This window comes from Mirounga leonina, unplaced genomic scaffold (assembly GCF_011800145.1).
Source record: "Mirounga leonina isolate KUSES-001 unplaced genomic scaffold, KU_Mleo_1.0 Mir_173, whole genome shotgun sequence".
In the NCBI taxonomy this organism is placed as follows: domain Eukaryota; kingdom Metazoa; phylum Chordata; class Mammalia; order Carnivora; family Phocidae; genus Mirounga; species Mirounga leonina.
The window spans coordinates 33,680,993-33,700,852 of NW_023270447.1; the positions used below are offsets into that span (position 1 = coordinate 33,680,993).

Consider the following 19,860-nt stretch of genomic DNA (forward strand, 5'->3'; position numbering starts at 1 on the left):
TATTTAGGCCTACAATTCATTTTCAGTTTATCTTTATGTAGTATGAATTAGGAATCCAACATTGTTCTTTTATTAGTGGATATCCAGTTGTACAGCACCATTTTTTGAAAGGAAAAAAAAAAACAACTCATCCTTCTTCTTAATTATCTTGGTACCCTTGTCAGATTTCAGTTGACCATGTGCAAGGGTTTATTTCTGGACTCTTAAGTTCTATTCTATTGATCTGTATGTCTACCCCACACAATCACTTGGCATTGCAAAGTTTTTGTTACTTAAATAATATACTACTGAAGAAAAAAGTCCAGTATCCTAGGAATCTTCAGTAGTATAGTTTATCATGTTATAATTAAGACTGAAATCTATTATCCTAAAATTTTTGTTTTATATCATTATACTCAAATTAAAAATTAATCAACATGTAAACTCCTCCCATGTGTACAAATGATATTTACCTCCAAATTTTTTGAAAGTTTGCAATTTTAAGATTCATGCATAGATAGGAAATCTGATATGGAGAGCAAATTTCTGAGAGTTGACAAATGAAAAGCATAGTCAAAGCCCTAAGAAACAATTAATGGTTTTTCCATCCATAGAACACTGATTTATCCCACAGATGGATTTCATGACCTTTATAATGATAAAAGCAGCTTTGCCTGCATACTTTAAAGGCAATAGATACATATATAAGTTTATACATATAAATAAGTATCAATATAGATACCTTATAGGTACCTATAGGAGTGTTAAATCTTGGTTTTAAATTTCAAATTTTATGTTCTTTAATGCTTTTATTTTTCCACCTTAGCATGCTTTAGGGAAATGAAGAAGAGTGGAGTTTTTTTATTCTTTAAGAATTTGTTGTTTAGGGCATCTGGGTGGCTCAGTCAGTTAAGCGGGTGCATGATCCCAGGGTCCTGGGATTGAGTCCCACATCTGACTCCTTGCTCAGCAAGGAGTCTGCTTCTCCCTCCCTCTGTCTCCCCACCCCCCAACCCAGCTTGTGCTCTCCCTCCCTCTCCCTTTCTCTCTCTCTCTCTCAAATAAATAAATAAAATCTTAAAAAAAAAAAAAGAATTTGTTGTTTAGATGAGGTAATAGAATAATGACCAATATGCCTATATAATTAAGCCTCAGATATGTGGTGGAACATACAAAAAATTTAATGTCAAAAAAGAAAAGATCAAGGGTAACATTTAAAAAATATATGAACAAAGTTATGGAGGTGAGAATTAGCTTGGCAGATATGTGAATGGAAAGGAAATTATCCTAACTATATACTAAGAGATTTATGAGAGGAATTGTGGAAAGTACAGTTGGGTAGGGCTGTTAATGGATATTTTAATTTTCACTTGAGTGCTTAAAATGATTATTTAGCAAGCAATAGTCTCTCTGTACATTTTAATCCATATGTGCTGTTATACCTGTGAAATTGCTTAGAATTAACAAGTTACATTTGTTATTCAAACTTTTGTATAGGATAGTGGGTGACCAAATGTTAGGATGGTTATTTAATTGTTTTATTTATGATATAAAGAAGAGAGTAAAGAGTGAAATCTTATAGCCATCAGACTGAAGTTTTCCTGATAGTGAAATATCATAGACAGATGACAAGAAAATGTAGGAAGGTTTCCAGATGAAAGATGCAGAGCATAATAGAGGCTGTAGATTTCAGTAATTAATGGGCCTTTTATAATTTTATATCATTTTATCTTTTCAATGTTTTTGCTCATTATTCTGTTATAAACAGTACCCTTCAGCTGGTTCAGTCTCCAGTCTCCTTATTCATTCTTACCTGTTTGCCTCATGTTTTCCTTATGTAAATTAAGTATCATCTACTTTTTCGCATCTGCCTAATTCATGTTCCCAGTTTCTTCAAGATGCTTTACAATGAGCTCAACCTTCTGATGACATTTACAGTATTTACAATATCATTCAAATTGGAACTTCTACATTTTATCTTGTTATTCACAGGAAAAGGTATTTAAATTAAAGTAAAATTGGTTAGGTTAAGAAAGAATTTGGGCTTGACCACTGGAGTAGTTCAGGAGACACAGAATGGTTATGGTTATAGGAACTAGCAAAAGAGAGTCAGTTTGGTAAGTAGCTCCCCATCTAATGAGTACTGTGAACTCTATTCACTGTCACGTGGCTAGCCACAATTGAGAACTACTGTGGAAAGCTTAGCAACATTGAAATTGGGTCAGGTTGAAATAAAATGCTGGTATTAATGAGGTCTGTCCTCAAGTATCAAAGCCTAGACACTATGTTAAAGAACTGCCTTAAGAAAACTGTTATCAAAGATTGCATTGCTAGAATGAAGGCTGGGGAAATGGCCCAAGGCAGATGTCAAATTAGAACTGGGAAACATTGCAAAGGCAGATAGAGTGATGAAGGCTCAAGAAGGATATAAAAAAGATAATTACCAGAATTATGTGTCAGGATTTGAGCAAAGGTAAATTAATAGGGAACTCTAAAGATTGGTCCAGAGAGGCTAACTCTCTCTTATCTTAGGCCCTAGAATTGGAGAGTGGAGTCTGTAGTTTGGGGATTTAATAGCTCCAAAGAAGGGAAAGGGTGATTACAGAAACAGAGTGTATCTTATCAGCAGCTTTTTCTTCAAAACAGAACTATTGCTGCACGTTATAAGAGATTCCAGCATTAAAATTAACTATATTTGATCTTGGCTGCTATGAATTAGCCAATTATTGAAAGTAAAGTCTCCTCTTTTTCATAGATGGAGCTAATATATAAAAGCATTGTTTTGTGTCCTCCCTCCAATTCACCTCCATTCCAGCACATTGCCTTCTTTCTACAATATGCCATCAAATGATCTATACACAAAGTAGGCACTAAAATGCCTTCATTCATTCACCTGAAGTTCTTGGCACCCAAGGCCAAAACCTCCTTCCCAGAATTTCTTTACTTCTTTTTCTGTTTAAGAACGAGATTATTCCCACAATGTTCCTCTCATCTGTCTGTCTTCACTTCAGCTTGCAGCATCAAATAAAAGAATAAAGTCCCTGATAATGTCCCTGAACCAAGATTTGGTCTTTTTCAATATTAGGGAAATCTGTTTCTCTGATTTGAATAGAGTATTGTTACTATTATTTTTCTTGTGTAGGTTTCTATTTAAATTTATTTATACACTGCTTCCTTTGAAAGTGAATTTTATGTGAATTTTACTGTGAATGTTTTTACTCTAGGAAAATAAATCACTTTATGGCAAGTTGTATTTTATTTTGTTTTTGCCACCCTTTATCTAGCACAGTGATATGCACATAGGAGGTACTTAACAAATATTTACTGAGTTAAAATACTATTTGTTGTATTTAAAAGAAGTATAATCTAAACTCTACTTATATTATTTTGAATTATAACTCATGGAGTAATTTTAGTATATTTTCTTAAAATATTCCATCATGCTACTATGAAAAAAGTGGCTAACAGAAATCTGCTTATCACTGAGCTCTTTCTATGTGGGCAGGAAGAAATAAGGTTATCATTGAAAGAAGATAGATGAAAATAAGATGCAAGTCAAAAATAAAACAGTGCAAAAAGATCTTGCAAAGGTATGAACTATGTAAATAAAACATTTTCTTGTCAGTGCTGTTACACTAGAACTTAGAATACCTTTCAAAGATAAAGAAGATAAAGGGGTTACTCTATACTGTGGTCATTATAATAAAATTCATTATTCCAGAAATGTTACAGGCTGATTATATAAACAAACTAAAAATAAATTATGTAGATAAAATAATGAATCAATTTTTAATGAATTATTAAAGAAAATGAAAATAGAGTCTTAATTTTTTAGAGCATGTTTCTTTTTGATACAATTAGAGGTAGGGTACTTGGTATAGGGGCAATTGATCTGACTCACTATCCCAAGTAATTTTTTCCCCCAAATCTTAAGGACGTTGATAAATCTTGAAAATACTAGTTCAGAGACAACATTAGAGTCTTATGCAAGATCCATATATTTTTTTTTAATTGGGGCATAGTCTTTGTGTGTGAAACAGTGTATATTCTCAATTACTATATAAGTCTTTGCTTTACAAAGACTGATATAAAAATACTCATTTCTTAAAGAAACATCTTAGTGGAGAGTAGGGGTAGGAGAAAATATATAAAAAGCATGTCTTGGGGCACCTGGGTGGCTTAGTTGGTTAAGCCACTGCCTTCGGCTCAGGGCACGATCCTGGAGTCCCAGGATCGAGCCCCGCATCAGGCTCCCTGCTCAGCAGGGAGTCTACTTCTCCCTCTGACCCTCCTCCCTCTCATGCTCTCAGTCTCTCATTCTCTCCCTCTCAAATAAATAAATAAAATTAAAAAAAATAAAAATAAAAAGTATGTCTTTCCTTTTTAACTTTAACTTTTAAATTCATTGAAATGTAAAAAACCTATCATTCATACTTTTAGGTTTCTTGCTATCACATAGAGCCATGATTATTAGAGTTCGTGAGCACCTAAAAAGCAAATCTGGAGCTCGCTGTCCTCAGGGCAAAATGTAATGTTTGCTGACTATCATTAACTAATGGTACACCTCAAGAGTTTAACTGTACTGTTTTCCATCTTTAAACTTTATCACTGTATTTTTCTTCAGGGTAAAAAAAAATTATGGCTCAATTTTCACTGAAGTGGGCTGGATTATGTATTCACCTCTCATCAGTGTCAAAAGGAATTGTGCACATCATTCCCTGGACAACAGGATGAAAACCTGTCTCTGATTGGACACTAGGGAGATCAGCTGTACACACAAGATAAGTGTAAAGTTGAAAAGAGAAATACATTTAGTAATTCATCCAAGCCAGCATATTTTAACAGTTTGAAACTTGCATAAATATGATCATGAAATTATTTACTTCCTCATACAATAAAGTTAATATTACCATTTTTAAATCCAGTGAAACTTACCATCATAAAAATTTTGCTTTACAAAGACTGATAATTCAGAACTTTTCAAGCTGTCCATCTTTTTCTAATAAAAAAAAAGATGACAAAATCAATAAAATGACCATTCTTTACAACTTACTTAGAATGAATTTTTATTTGTTCAAGGTAAGAGAGAGTGGCTATTTCAGTGTACTTCGATATTGGTCTGTGCCTTGAATGACAAAAATTAATGTTTTATGAGTCTTCTAGAAAACGACATAGAATTTTCTTAAAACAAATTTAAGTACCATGACTTGGGAAATATTAACTATTGAATCGTACTGCTGCTCTCTGGTCTATTTAGGATAGTTCTAGAGATATTCCATCTAAGCACAGGTGTTTAATGACAATATTCACCTGGAAAGCCTGGAGGGACTCATAGTAAATTGCAGGCATTTCTTCATATTTCATTTTTTGTTTAATGAAATATAAAGATTCTGGCAATACCTGCTGTAATAGCTTATGAACCTAAAATAAGCCTGTTTGTATCTTTGAAAGTTTTGGTGACTACAGTTTTGAGTCCTTTTATTCAGCCACAGGAATATTGGACCTCATGTAAATAACAAACTCTGGACCATGGCTGAAATATTTCCAATAAGAGCAGTAGAGCTGAGGTTGTTAAAGAAGTTCTGCTGAATGCTCTGAAGTCAGGCCAACTGAGATTTGTACTGGGGCTATAGTACTTTTGGGCTGGCTAACCAGGGTCAGTGATAGCACTTCCTGAGTCAGTCTCTTTCTCTCTCTCTCTCTGCCCCCTGCAGTTCCTAGCACATATGTAACAATCAGAAGGAAGGAGCATAATTAAACTGCATTTGAAACAGTCATTTTAGTCCTTAGTATTGTAATGAAAGCTTATAGGAAGCAACATTTACTAATATTCTAAACTCCCAAATGAGTGTATTACTCACAGTTGCAGGAGGCTAAAACCTCAGTTTTAGAAAATATTACCCAAGTAATATTTGAATCAATTTGATAGTTTATCAATATGTATGCATAAAGCATATTTAAGTTGGTTATAATATACTTTACTTAGAAACATAATTATGTATATGGTTACTCTGTTAATTTATTGAGGGCTTGTGTGTGTGTGTGTGAGAGAGAGAGAGAAAGAGAGAAATATAACTGCTTCCTCAGATTCTAAACCTTAATTTAAAACATATACCTTCTCTAAAATGCCGGATTTGCTTAAGATATTTAGTGTAGAGGAGAGCAACCTAAACATCAGTTAAAATGTTGGCAGTCCCTATCTGTTCTTTTTTCTCTTTTGATAAATGTGGGCATTGTTAAATACACATAGAAATATAGACTCTTGGGCTACATATGTTACTAGTAAAGAAAAGTTTTTTTCTTTTCTTTAGAAAATTCTGTTTTGTTGCCCATCAATAAATTTCACACCACCATATGAACTTGTCTCATTTGGTGATTACTTAAGCAGTATTAACTTATATTGTTAATATATACCCTGTCTCTTTTCATTTCAAAATGATTAGATTTACTGATTTAAAAATATTGTAACCAATTAAGTTAACACATGAGCTTTAATAAAATGCAGATTCTTATTAGGAATGTATTTAGCATTAAGCCATTAAGCCTATGTTCTCACCTATCTCTCTCTCTCCCTCTTTGTGTCTTTCTTTCACTCTCTGTAGATATCCTCAGTTTCAGTTTAATCAAATCATATTTAATTGGAAACAAAGTTTTTCTCACTTCGAATGGCTTTATCTTACTTTATATGTTTTCCATATCTGCATAGATTATTAAATTATGAAAAATTTGAGAAGTCTAGAATTTAAGTATTCACAAAATAGTAACTTTGTACTGATGCCTAGCATGATGCCATGGATGTAGTTGGCACTCAGTACATATTTGTTGAATAAACTAATCAAATTTCTCAATCCTTTTTTGTTATTTGTGAGTTGATACTGCAACAGAGGTTGAAGAATCCAATCAAAGTGGTGCAGGGATATCAAGATAAGTAAACCACAGACCCAGTCCTCAGAGAGAATAATTTCTTCTAGGGGTGAGAAATGTACTTAACTATGATATAAGGTAGAATGCAATAAGTGCTTTGAAAGTTATAAACAAAATAATATTTGTAGAGTTACACACTTTAAAAAATGTGGTCTTTAGGTAAACCAAATACAGAATTATTCTTAATTATTACTATATAATACATTGGCTATTAGTATAATCAATATATTAGTAAAAAATGGGACTTTGAATAGAATTGCATTGTCATGTAAATAATAATTAAGTAAATATATATTTAATGTATATTATATAATATATATAAAATATATAAATAATAAGTAAATAATACTTTTAAAGAAACATAAATCTGTATACTATAAAATTTTTCATGCCCTTTACTTACTTTACCTAATACCAATTGTTATTATTAATGAGCTAGCACTATGTTCTCTCAACTTGAAATTATAACCTATTCTAAAATCATTGTGGAAGTTTGCAGCATCTCTTTTTACTGGGTTTGACAACTGCTACTAACAAGTATCCACAGTAATGTAGCAGACAGAGTGGGCCTCAGTAATTTACACATTGGCACCTCTAATCTTGGTAATGATGGACCTTAGAACTTAGCCATTCTTTAACTGAGGGAGCATGCCTTTCTATTATGCCTTTTTCCCCATGTGTTCTTTAAATAGACATTTGCAGCAAAATATAATATTCAGGCACCTTCATGTCCCATGGCTACTTTTTGTATAGAAGAGAAATGTCACACTTCTTTCTGTATCTACTGTGTGTCCTATATTTGTTTATCCAGGTCATCCTTTGTGAATTCTCTTCCTCATGTATCCAGAGTATTATCGTTTCTAGTCATCTTTGTTAAGATAAAGTAAGATTGGGAACAAATACAAGATAATCGCAATTTTTCAAATAGCAGTTAAACCTGCCTTTTGCTTCTAGGGGAATATCTTAAAAAGTAATTTTTATCATAAAACTTTATTTTAAATCATTGCCCCTTCTCCATGTTTTTTTTTCCTGTTAACCAGCACTTAATCTTGAAGGTAGAGTTCAAGTGGCACCTGCCAGAAGTGCATCTCTGTATATTAGCTTCTCCTATGTTGAAGGAATTGCTTCATAAAGTTAATGAGAGGCTATGTAGCCAAACAGTAGGGTTAACAGCTTTCATTCAGTCAAAAAAGGGCACCATTTTTAGTTTGGGTTTTAGCATATTCCTAAAGTTATTCCTTTGAGTAAAATATGGAAAACCTAAGATTTGGATTAGCACTTTTAAAGATGATGTCTTAGCTGGGAAGAGGAAAGGGAACAAAAACAACAGAAAACAGGTGGTAGGATACCAAAGGACTAATGATTCTAAAGAGGTTTTTGAGATCATCCTTGAAATGGAGCCTACTTACAATGACCATATATAGTGTAGACAAAGCAAATGCTTGATCAATTGTAGTATAAATAGTATAGGAATAGATAGATAATATAACAATGAGTCTCTGTTAATCTGCTTTGGTTAAAGACTTATAAATCGCTTTCAAGTTAAAGGGCTCTGATTTGCATAATACATAATGTGAAAACAAAACTACAGTCTATAGAACACTAACTAAGCTAATTTGGGAAACTCAAACCGTTAAGGATTGAAAATGAATCTTGATTTTCAGAGACAGAAGAGTTTAGTATAAAATATTTACCCTTGGTCTAGAAAGTAGAGAAAATTCTTACCACTGTCACCACTCCTCAATTTTTAAATGTAAATTATCATCTCTCTTGGGGAAAATAAATATCTGGTACAATCATCCATCTGATATTTTACAAACATGTACTTATTTAGTTTGTCAATTACAGTGAGCTCCATAGTGCCTCAGTTAATCTATTCCAATTTTCAGTAATGTTCTGAGAATTTTTTTCTCATGATTAGATGAAATTAATTTGTATACATGTCTCTCACTGCTTTTGTAGCTATTATAGATTACTTTTTCCTAGCTTCTCTGCTCACTACCATCAAAGGAGAGCTCTTTCATTGCCATTTTGGTTCTCTGGCTTGTTATGTAGAACAACAGAACAGGTAGAGAGATGTGCCCAAGTAGATGTATAATTATTCTTACCAGATGGTTATGTTTATGCTTTTCTTATGTGTAACATATTGAGGAATGGTAAAGTAGAAAAAACTCTAGAAAATTAAGAGTTTTAAGTTGATGTACATGATGAAGAAGGTGATGAAAACCAAAGTTCCTAAACCTCCACTCATTCCTTCTAGTACTTGTCTTTGCTACTATTATTACAGATTTAGCATATAATTATTGAATATCTGCTGAGTGCCAGGGGCCATTCTTGGCACTGAATAAGGAAGACAAGCAAAGTCCTTACCCTGGTGAACTAGATAGATTCTAGGAAAAAATAGAAAGCAAAAACCAAGTTGTAATCCAAGTAAACAAATGTGTGATAAATGTTTTAAATAAAATAAATAGGTTGCTGAGATAGAGAATAATAGGAGAAGTCCTAATTCTCATAAGATTGTCATGGAATGTTTTTCTGAGGAGATAAAAGTTAAGACCTGATGATGAGAAGCTAGCCATGCAAAGTGTAGGAGTGTATTCTAGATAGAGCAAAGAGCTTGCACAAGGACCTGAGGCATGGAGTAGATTGTTTTATTTGAGTTGGGTTCAGAGGACTGAATGAAATCCAGTGTTGTAGGAGTATGATGAATAAAGTCAAGGGTAGCATGAAATGAATTTGGCTATGTGGCCCAGGGCCATATTTTGCTGGCTTTTCCAGCTCATAGTAAGGACTGGCCACCTTGGAAAGCTATCAGGAAATGTAAAGCTAAAAATAAACACGATCATATTTATCTTTTGATAAATGTAACTGAATCTTGTAAAAGCCAGGGTGAAGGCAGAAGCCATCAGAGGCCATTTGTGGTTGGTAAGGGTGACTATAGCTTAGCCTAGAGAAGTAATGTAAAAAAGGAAGAGAAGTAGACAGATTTGAAATACATTTAGGAAATAGAATTGTCAAGATTTGCTGATGGCTTAGATATAGGATTTCAGAAAAGAGGATAAAATAGAAAACAAATTCTAAGTTCTTGTGGTTTGAACAAGAGAATGCTATCATTTTATAAGGTGAAGGAGATGGTAATTGGAGGAGGTAAGAAGCCTGAATCTCTCTTTGTTGCCTCTTTTCTACTCTGGATTTAAATATGGCTTATTTATATAGGGCTTACTTTAAAAATAATTCAGTAGGTAGGCTGCTCTCTTTTCACTTTCCAGATTATCTATCCTCATCTGCAAATATGTTGCCCTGACCTGACATAGTGCTTCAGCTATGGTTCTGATCAGAAATTAATATGGTAAGACTGTGTGATTTTCTTCATTCTAGGTAAAATGCTTAATATAGCATAAGGTCATCATACAATAAACTCTTAATTTACTCTTAACTACAATATTGTATCTTCTTATCACTCATGATTTTAAATTACATTATGTATTGCAGTGATTAAATGCATTTTGCCCAACTGTAATATTTATTTCTATTACACTTCATCTGTTTAATTTGATTGTTTCAGTCTATTGAAAATATTTAAAATTTCTGTCTTGTGTTAACTGATTTTGTTCTTTTGCCACCTCCCTAAAAATGTCATAAACATTTACTTTATATTATTATTCAAATCATTTGTATAAATATTGATCATGATAGGGCTAAGAACAAGTCTGCTTATGACATTAGAGATCTTATTTCAAGTTGCATCATTTTATGAATCCTTACTCTTTTTCTGTGATGTCTCAACATCTCTGATCTCCATCTAATCATGTTGTCTTTCTAAAGTTGTGAAAACATTTATCTGAACATATTACTGAACATATTACTGAAATTAAGGTTTATCATATCGAGGATGTTTGAACCTGAATTAATTTTGACCCTGTTAGAAATGACATTATATCTGATGTATTCACTTGTTAACTTGTACTGCTCCCTGGTGATTATTCCTCTTTTAAATGCTACCAAACATCCTTAAAACTATTTTCTAAAATTATTGAGGACCAGTGTTAGGCTTAAGGTACTTCAGCTAATAGAATATACTTTCTGTTATCGAAAACAAGATATTTATTAGATTATTAGATTATTATTATTAGATTATCCTAAATCTTCTGATAGCTTTTCCTTCTCTATGATTTTGAATATCAGTAAGTGGGCACATCCTTTCTTTTCCTTCTTGTACTATATACACAGAAAAGCCCAGTTTCTTTACCTTTGTAGCTTGTGTAAGTCTCAGTTCACTTAGGGCTTTAGATGCTCATCTTCCTAGATTTGTTTCACTGTCATATATGCAAGCTTTGTCACAGATTCTTCTTTTATAAAAGCCAAGCAAGGGAAAATTATTTTAAATGATGACAAGGAATGGCATGTGGTTATATGAAAAGGATAAGTGGGAGAACTAAAGAAAATATATTTCTGAAAGGAACTAACCAGCTATGCATTTAATTTTTTAAAAAATATTAAAAATTTAAATTTCAATATCTAATTTTTTTAAAAGCTTTTAGTTATCTATTTGACAGAGAGAGAGAGGGAGCACAAACAGGGGGAGCTGCAGGCAGAGGGAGAGGGAGAAGCAGACTCCCCCCGCGAGCAGGGAGCCCTATGCTGGGCTCGGTCCATGACCAGAGCTGAAGGCAGACACTTAACCGACTGAGCCACCCAGGTGCCCCTTCAATATCTAATTTTTAAATTTCATGATTCTATAAATTAATTTTATTTGTGATAGAGATTGGATACTCAGATTTGATAGACGCACACATGTTTTAAAAATTTCCTTTATTCGTTCCGGGGAAGGCGGAGGAATATGTATTAGTAGAAACAGATTGCTGAACATATCCTTACATTCTAAAGGGTCCATTTCTATGGTTGAAATAGAATTTGGGATGATTTTTAATGTATGATGAATTGCATTGTTAGTAGAGAGAGACAGTAGTTATAAAAATAGCGCAAAATTTATAGAAGTCAGAAAACACAATAATGATGCAGAGGACTAATTGAAGAGGACTGATAGATGAATTTGAGGTTGAAAAAGCATTTAGAATTGATTGTTAAATATATATATATATATATATATATATATATATATAAGATTTTATTTATTTATTTTGACAGAGAGACACAGCGAGAGAGGGAACACAAGCAGGGGGAGTGGGAGAGGGAGAAGCAGGCTTCCCGCGGAGCAGGGAGCCCGATGCGGGGCTCGAACCCAGGACCCTGGCATCATGACCTGAGCTGAAGGCAGACGCTTAACGACTGAGCCACCCAGGCGCCCCATTGATTGTTAAATATTTGATTGGAGAACAGTAGTCTACATTATTTTTGTCATACTTTGTTTAATAGAACTGAGCCCAAATGAAAATAGAAGCAATATTACTTAAAATAATGTTATATTTTGATAATGTGTTGATATTGTGTTATTATGTTATAATTATTCTTGACAAATTTTAGAAAAAGATTTAATATAAGGAGAATGTATAAGATCAGAAGTAACTACTTATTTGTCTTTCTAGCAAAAACTAGTATTTTTGTCATGCGAAGAATGGAAAGAAAATATGTAAGAGTTGACTAGTGAAGGATTTTTTAGTAATGAATAATAACAGATTCATTCCAGGACTACATAATACCTAGTACCTATCATGAGCATTAAAAAATTCTTGCACAATGAGTCATTGCATAAAGACAAATTGTTTTCAATAAATTAGAGAATATCACATATAAAATTTAAAAGATAGAAACTCAAGGATATTTATGTAAAGACACCTGTTTTGTGCATTATAGGAATTTGGGCAGAAAATTGTAAATACAGGGTACCAGGACACATATCCAAGTGTCTCTCCTAAATTGTAGAATAAAGGAGGTTTGGACAGTGGGCAGGTCAAGGTAGGGGAAATACGGCAATAAGTTTTTTATTTCAAAATCCTATCTGCTATCACATATTAGAGAGTTTATGTGACTCCCTTCTTCTTAGATGAAGGTGGTGCCATTCACCAAAACCAGAAATAAGTTATAATAGGTTTGGAGGAAAGATAGGACTTAAATTCTATTGAGTATGAGATGTCTGTGAAATTTTCCAGGGTGAAAGAGCACAGCTCATAGTTATTAATGAGTACTACATAAAAAGCAAACACCTTAGAAAGGAATACTATCGAAGATACATATTTGTGAGCCTTCAGAATTTAGGCCAGTGGCACTCATCAAAGAAAGCATAATATTCTGGGAATATTTCAAAATACAAATGTATATCCCCTCCCAAACTTCTGATTTTTTTTCTCTGTGGCATACTGGGGTTGCCGACCAACATCTGTCCTTTTCTTCTTTCTTGGTAAGAAACCCCAAATTTTAGTCCAGGCAGCAAAGTACCTACTAAAAAGGCTGCATTGCTTACCCTCTCCTTTGTTACTATGAGTGGCCAATAAGATATAAACGGAAGTTATTGGAAGGACCTCTGGGAAAGTACCTTAAGACACATGGCCTGTGCCCTTTTGTCATTTTACCCTTTTCCTCCATCTTACTGACTGAAATACAGACATGGTGTGTAGAGCTGTAGTCGCTATCTTGACTCATGAATAAACCTTGAGGATAAAAGCCATATAGAGGGTAAGACAGAGATGATACATTTTTAAAGAGCCTGGGTTCCTGATGACCTGACGGATCCTTTGTACCATGCTGGATAGACTGTGAAGACAAAGACAGACAACACAGTATTAATTATTAAAACATTCCCAACCAATTTACAGACATTATATAGTTTACATCTGATAGTGCCCCCAACTCTCCACCAAGCTCCTTTTCTATATTCTGTTATTCCTTCCACATATACCAGATCCATTTGTACTTTTAAGATTTGTGATAATTCTGGGCCCATTTCTCTTTCTTTCTATGTTACTATCTTTTTTAGTATTCTGTAAAATAGTTTTGTCTGCCCTTTCTTAACCTAAATCTTTCTTCAGGATTTCTGGGCAACACCATCTTGCTTCTCTTTATTTATTCCTTATTTTTCTTCCGTGGTGGGTTTTGTTTTGTTTTGTTTTGTTTTGTTTTGTTTTGTTTTGTCATGGCACCCTCCTGACAGGTCCCTTTCCCCTTCAATTTCCCTCCAAGCATGGTCCAAAGTATATCATTAACTCTTAATAGAAAGACAATCTCAGGAAACAAACTGAGGATTGCTGGGGTTGAGGCGGGTAGGAGGGATGGGGTGGCTGGGTGATGGACACTGGGGAGACTGTGGTGAGTGCTGTGAGTTGTGTGAGACTGATGAATTGCAGACCTGTACCCCTGAAACAAATAATACGTTATATGTTAATTAAAAAAAAGAAAATTCACAGCAAATAAGAAAGAAAGACAGTTTATCAAAATCATACACAATGGAGCTCTTTACATCTTTTCCTAACTCTGCCTATCTCACAGGTTTTTCTTGGTCTTTTTAAAAAAATAAAATCAGTCATGGTAGTGTATTATAAATGTGAGAGTTCGTTGAGAACTCTAAAATGTATATAATGGACATTATCATGGTTGTCATTGCTTTTATTTTGTTTCCACAGAGTATACATTCTCCTGTTTATTTAAAAAGTTCTAGAGAACAGAGAAAACATGTTTCTTCTATTATATATGAATTAAAAACAAAAGAAATTGGTATAAAATCAAAAAAATCAAGACATCTCACTCAAAAAGGTTAGTTATATTAATTTTTAAATTATATGTATGAACATATTTTGATGAAGAATAAATTCATTAGAAATTGGGCATGTTAATTTTGAACTATAAATATAAGATTCCATGAAATATATGTTGAGATATCTAGATAAAAATATCCATATCTCATTTAATATTTTATAAATGTACATATTTAGAAAGTTGTTTCATGGATATCAAGGACTGGATTTTGAGCAGAAGTGGGGAATTAAGAGAACTAGGTGTTAGCAGGAACCATATTGAATTGATAGCTTTGTTGCTGTATGGTCAGCATGGTTCCTCTTTCAGGAAATCTGTCAAGTATCAGATTAATATAAATAATTTCAATTAAGTAATGATACTAAATTTCCTTCAGGCTTTGAATGTAATTGTTTTGTCAATAAAAATACATTTATCTTGTTAGTAAGATTCTGGTTATCAAATGTGTACTTGTTTTTTGTTGTTTTTGCAGAATTTTTTCTGAAAAAATTTTATGTATGATCGATGGCATTCTTTACCTCTGTCTTTCACAGAAAAATCATATAATCATTTTTATAAAATTATTTTAAATAATTACAATTTTCTCAAGGTTTTCTCTTAAACGTTTTAAAATTATTGTGATAAAACCACTTACCTTGAGACCTACCTTCTTAACAGACATTTACGTGCTTAACACAATATTGTTAACTATAGTCATAATGTTGCACAGCAGATCCCTAGAACTTTTTTATCTTGTATGACTGAAACTTTATACCCATTGAACACCTCCTCATATCTCTCTCTCTCTGACCTTTTAATTATTAAATATTCAAATCTTTCTCTTTTTAAAAACTCATGATGGTGTCTTTATCACCTTTTATTTTCTTTGTATATGAACTGTTGTACTTTATCTCTTAACGGTTCCTTATTTGTCAGTGGCTTTTGATATTTCATCAATTATCCATTAGTTTCATGTATTGTATATACATTTCATAAAGCTCTACATTGTTATTTAAAGGTAATTTTATTTATATCCAGTTATTTAACTCGTAGATTTATAACGAAAATGAAATGATGGAAAAATAGTAGTTCCATGCACCATATCTCTACACTTAATCTTCCTGGTACCCCAAGACAATATCATTTAATAATTTTAACTAACTCTTCTGCTGTTTAGTTTTATATTTCCAAGTAACATACTTATTCTGCTAAAATGTCTTTTTTTTTTAGTTTTAGATATTATTTACAAATTTCCACTGTGAAAGATGGCAATTTAATTCTCTTATAAATCCTCCATAGTACACACGCTTATATATTCCCTCCTCTATTCTCCCCATAGAATTAGATCACTACTATTTGGGGGTAAATTAATATTTACTGTTTTAATTGTTATGACTGTGTACATGTTGTTCACAGCTGAGCCACACAATATATTAGGATATGTTTGCTTTTTTTATACTATTTTTTTGAAACCTTGTTTGAAAATTTCATTCCATTCAAACCACCACTCTCCCCAAGCACACCCACACACATAATTTTTTTTTCCACAATATTTCTCCTTGAGCCTTCCATTTTCCTGATTTAATCAGGACTGCTTACTCTCTAAACCTGCTCTTAGATCACTGTCTTGGTGTACGTCTCTTTAGACCCGTGATCCTGAGAATTCATTTGTCTCCATGCTATGTAAGGACTATAAGTTCCAGAATTCTATATCTTGTTCTTTCCTGGTTTATTTTCTTATTTTAATACAGTGCCTTCTCTATTAGTTTACTGAGAAATTGTATATAGGAGGTAAATTTTTTAAAACCTTGAAAGCCTAAATATGCTGTTATGCTACATTTATATTTGGTTGATGATTTGACTGCGTAGAGCTTCTTTCAGAATTTTTTCAGAATTGCTTTGTCATCTAATTTCCAGTATTTCCCTTGAGAAGTCCATTGACATTTAGTTCTCAATTGGATGTATATGAATGTCTATTTATTGTTTTTCCCTTCTGACTGGAAACTTTTAGCATTTTCTTCTTATACAAGGTGTTCTGCAATTTCACACTGATTTGTCTCATAAATATTTGCTTGCTTGGCCGGATTGTTTTTCTGTTCAATTTATTGGAGTTATTCAATCTGAAAATTTATATTCCTCAGTTCTGGGTATTTCTCTTGTATTTTTTATGGTAATATATATAACATAAAACTTAACCATTTTGAGCATTTTTAACTATACATTAAGTATGTGTATATTGTGCAACCATCATGACCATCCATCTGTGGAACCTTTTCATCTTCCTTCTTCAGTTGAAACTATGTGCCCATTACACACTAACTTCCAATCCTCCCCCACCCCCAACCTCTGAAACCACTATTCTATTTCTCTCTAGAATTTGATTACTCTAGGTATCTCATATAAATGGAATCATACAATATTTGTCCTTTTGTGACTGGCTTATTTTATTTAGCATAATGTCTTTATTATTTTTTTAAAGATTTTATTTATTCATTTGAGAGAGAGAGCAAGAGAGCACAAGCAGGGGGAGAGGCAGTGAGAGAGGGAGAAGCAGGCTCCCTGCTGAACAGGGAGCCCAACATGGGGCTTAATTCCAGGACCCTGAGATCATGACCTGAGCCAAAGGCAGACACCCAACCATCTGAGATACCCAGGCGCTCCTAGCATAATGTCTTTAAAGTTGATTTATGTGGAAGCATGTCACATTTATTTTTCCTTTTTAAGGTTTAATAATAAATATTCCATTACAGCCAACCTTTGAACAACATAGCCGTGAACTGTGCAGGCTCACTTACACAGATTTATTTTTTATAAATACTAGTACTGTAAATATGTTTTCTCTTCCTTATTACTTTCTTAACATTTTTTCTAGATTACTTTATTGTAAGCTTACAGTATATAATACATATAATATGTAGAAGGAAGGAAAAGTTGGAACAAGAGAAGGAGGAAGTAGGGAGTTTTGGAACACCTATCTTGTTCCAGGCAAAGGATGACTGAACCCTTGGAAAACATCATTCATAAATCCTACTGAGTCCTGATTGACTTCCCTCTCAAGTGAATGTTTCGTGCAGCCACAACCAATGTATTGTAAAAATTAAAATGTCTTAGCCATCCCAGTGCTAGATGATGTAACATTGTAACAATTTAATTTCTTATTGATGTTTTACAATGAGGAAAGCGAGTTTAAAAACTACAATAATTTATCCAAGGTCACATAATCCAAAAGTGACAGAGCTGGTACTATTTCTAGGTTCTGTTTCCTCAAAGTCTAGTTTCCGTTCTGTTTCACAATGATGCCTCCTGAGAACTGTAAATGTTTCACTGTGTAATAATTAAATTATGTGCAAGGGGATATGGTTGTATTAGATTAAGCTATCTGAATCTATGAAATCTAATAAAATCTGTCATTCCCTGTGTCATTCCAAATATTATGAAACCACCCATTTTACATAAAATTCTATTATTTCCTGCTTATTTTTAATATTTCTGATGTGTAAAAAAGCTGTAGAAACTGAAGAGTATCTTATTTACCTAAAATCATTGTAATTAGAAGAAATAGAATAAAAATAACATTTTCCCATATTTCTTTCATTTAAATCATAACCAGTTACCTTATACTTGCTTTAATAAAATGGCTAATTTAAAAAGCAGCCAAAAATTGTATTGATATTCTTGAAAATATTTGGGGGGGCATGAATTTTTATCAATTCAGGATAAAAAACTGCTTTCATTTTTTTTTTATCGAGTAATATTTTCTGTTACTTTTCAATCATTCCATTTTTCTATTTAGGATTATCTTAATCTATTTTACCAATTTTTACATAATAGCATATATTCAAATTCATAAAGGATGAGAAATGCCTTTTCCTGTTCCATCCTGTTTCCTCATAAAGGATGAGAAATACCTCTCCTTCCTTCAACATAAAGTTTTTCCTTTTAGAATGATTAGTATAATTTCTTTCTCTGACCATACTAAAAAATGGGCTCAACATACCTTATTTTGGGAGATTATGAAGTTTGGAAGTTTCCTCCTACCATTTAGTTAATATTAAGTAATAACATTGTGTTTGAGATGCATACCCTTTCTGGACTACTTACTCATTTCCTCTAAATTGAAAGATGAGCAATGCTGCAAGTACTGAGTAGTTAAGAGTGCTGTGACAGTCCCATAAGAAGCAGCCACTTTTAACTTTAATGATTTTTATAAGGAGAATTATTTTCAATTTTGGCTACTACCTATTCTTTGGTGTTTGTTAAAACCTACATATGATAATGTGGAAGTCCATTAGATCAAACTTTTCATTGTTATTCAAATACTCTGTTTTTGAACAGAGTAGGATATTCTATTTTTGTTTATTTTCCCTTTGTCTACTTAACTAAGAAGGGAAAACTATTAAAATATTCCACTATAATTGTGGATTCATTTGCTTCTCCTGAATTCTATCAAATTTTGTTTTCTGCATTTTAAGGTAATTTTATTAACTACCTATATGATTAAAATTAGTACATATTCTTGGTGAACTGAACCTTTTATCATTATGTATTTACTTGCTTTCTCTCTAATAATGCCTTTTCCTCATGCTCTATTTTGTCTGACATTAGTATAGCTGTACCAGCTGTATTTTAGTTAAACTTTTCCTAATGTTTTTCCATCTTTTTACTTTTGACTTTTCGCTTTATATGTTCATCATGAAAATAGAAAATAGCTGGGCCAACCTATTTAGTCCATTTATATTTATTATATTTATTAGGAGAATTGGACCTATTTCTATCTTCTATTTTTTTTCCAGTTTGCTCTGTCCTTTGTTTTCTTTTTTCTTGTTTTTTCATAATTGGTATCTATATGTCCTCCTTCTCTTTGATTTTTTCATTTTGAAATAATTTCAAATTACAAAAAACAGTACAAAAGTTAAAAATTATTCCTGAATATCCTTTACCCATTCCACAAATGTTATCATCTTATATAACCATTGTACAGTTATTAAAACTAGGAAGGTAACATTGATACAATACTATTAACTTATCTAAGGACTATATTCATGTTTTGTCAATTGCCTAATACCATTTTTCTTGTCCAGGATCTAGTCCTACTACTGTCATCTAGGTTACAATGATGTCATTATGTATATACTCCTGTTCTTTTGGTTTTAGCTTTTAATTTTTTTTTTTTTAAGAAACAGCAAACCTTGCCGAGTTATTCAGTCAATGTTACTTTCCAAATCATTTGCAATATCTCCTAGATTCATTTCTCATCTCATTTTATCTCAC

The 19,860-nt window shown here is 32.6% G+C and overlaps 1 protein-coding gene across 1 annotated transcript in view; it reads left to right on the top strand.

The window, feature by feature from the left end:
• Positions 1-19,860, top strand: part of LRRIQ3 (leucine rich repeats and IQ motif containing 3) — a 191,969-nt gene that overhangs the window by 119,557 nt on the left and 52,552 nt on the right. Inside the window, exon 6 of the mRNA XM_035018272.1 lies at positions 14,481-14,610. Coding sequence (XP_034874163.1) covers positions 14,481-14,610 — 130 coding nt within the window. The remainder of the gene's footprint in view (positions 1-14,480; positions 14,611-19,860) is intronic.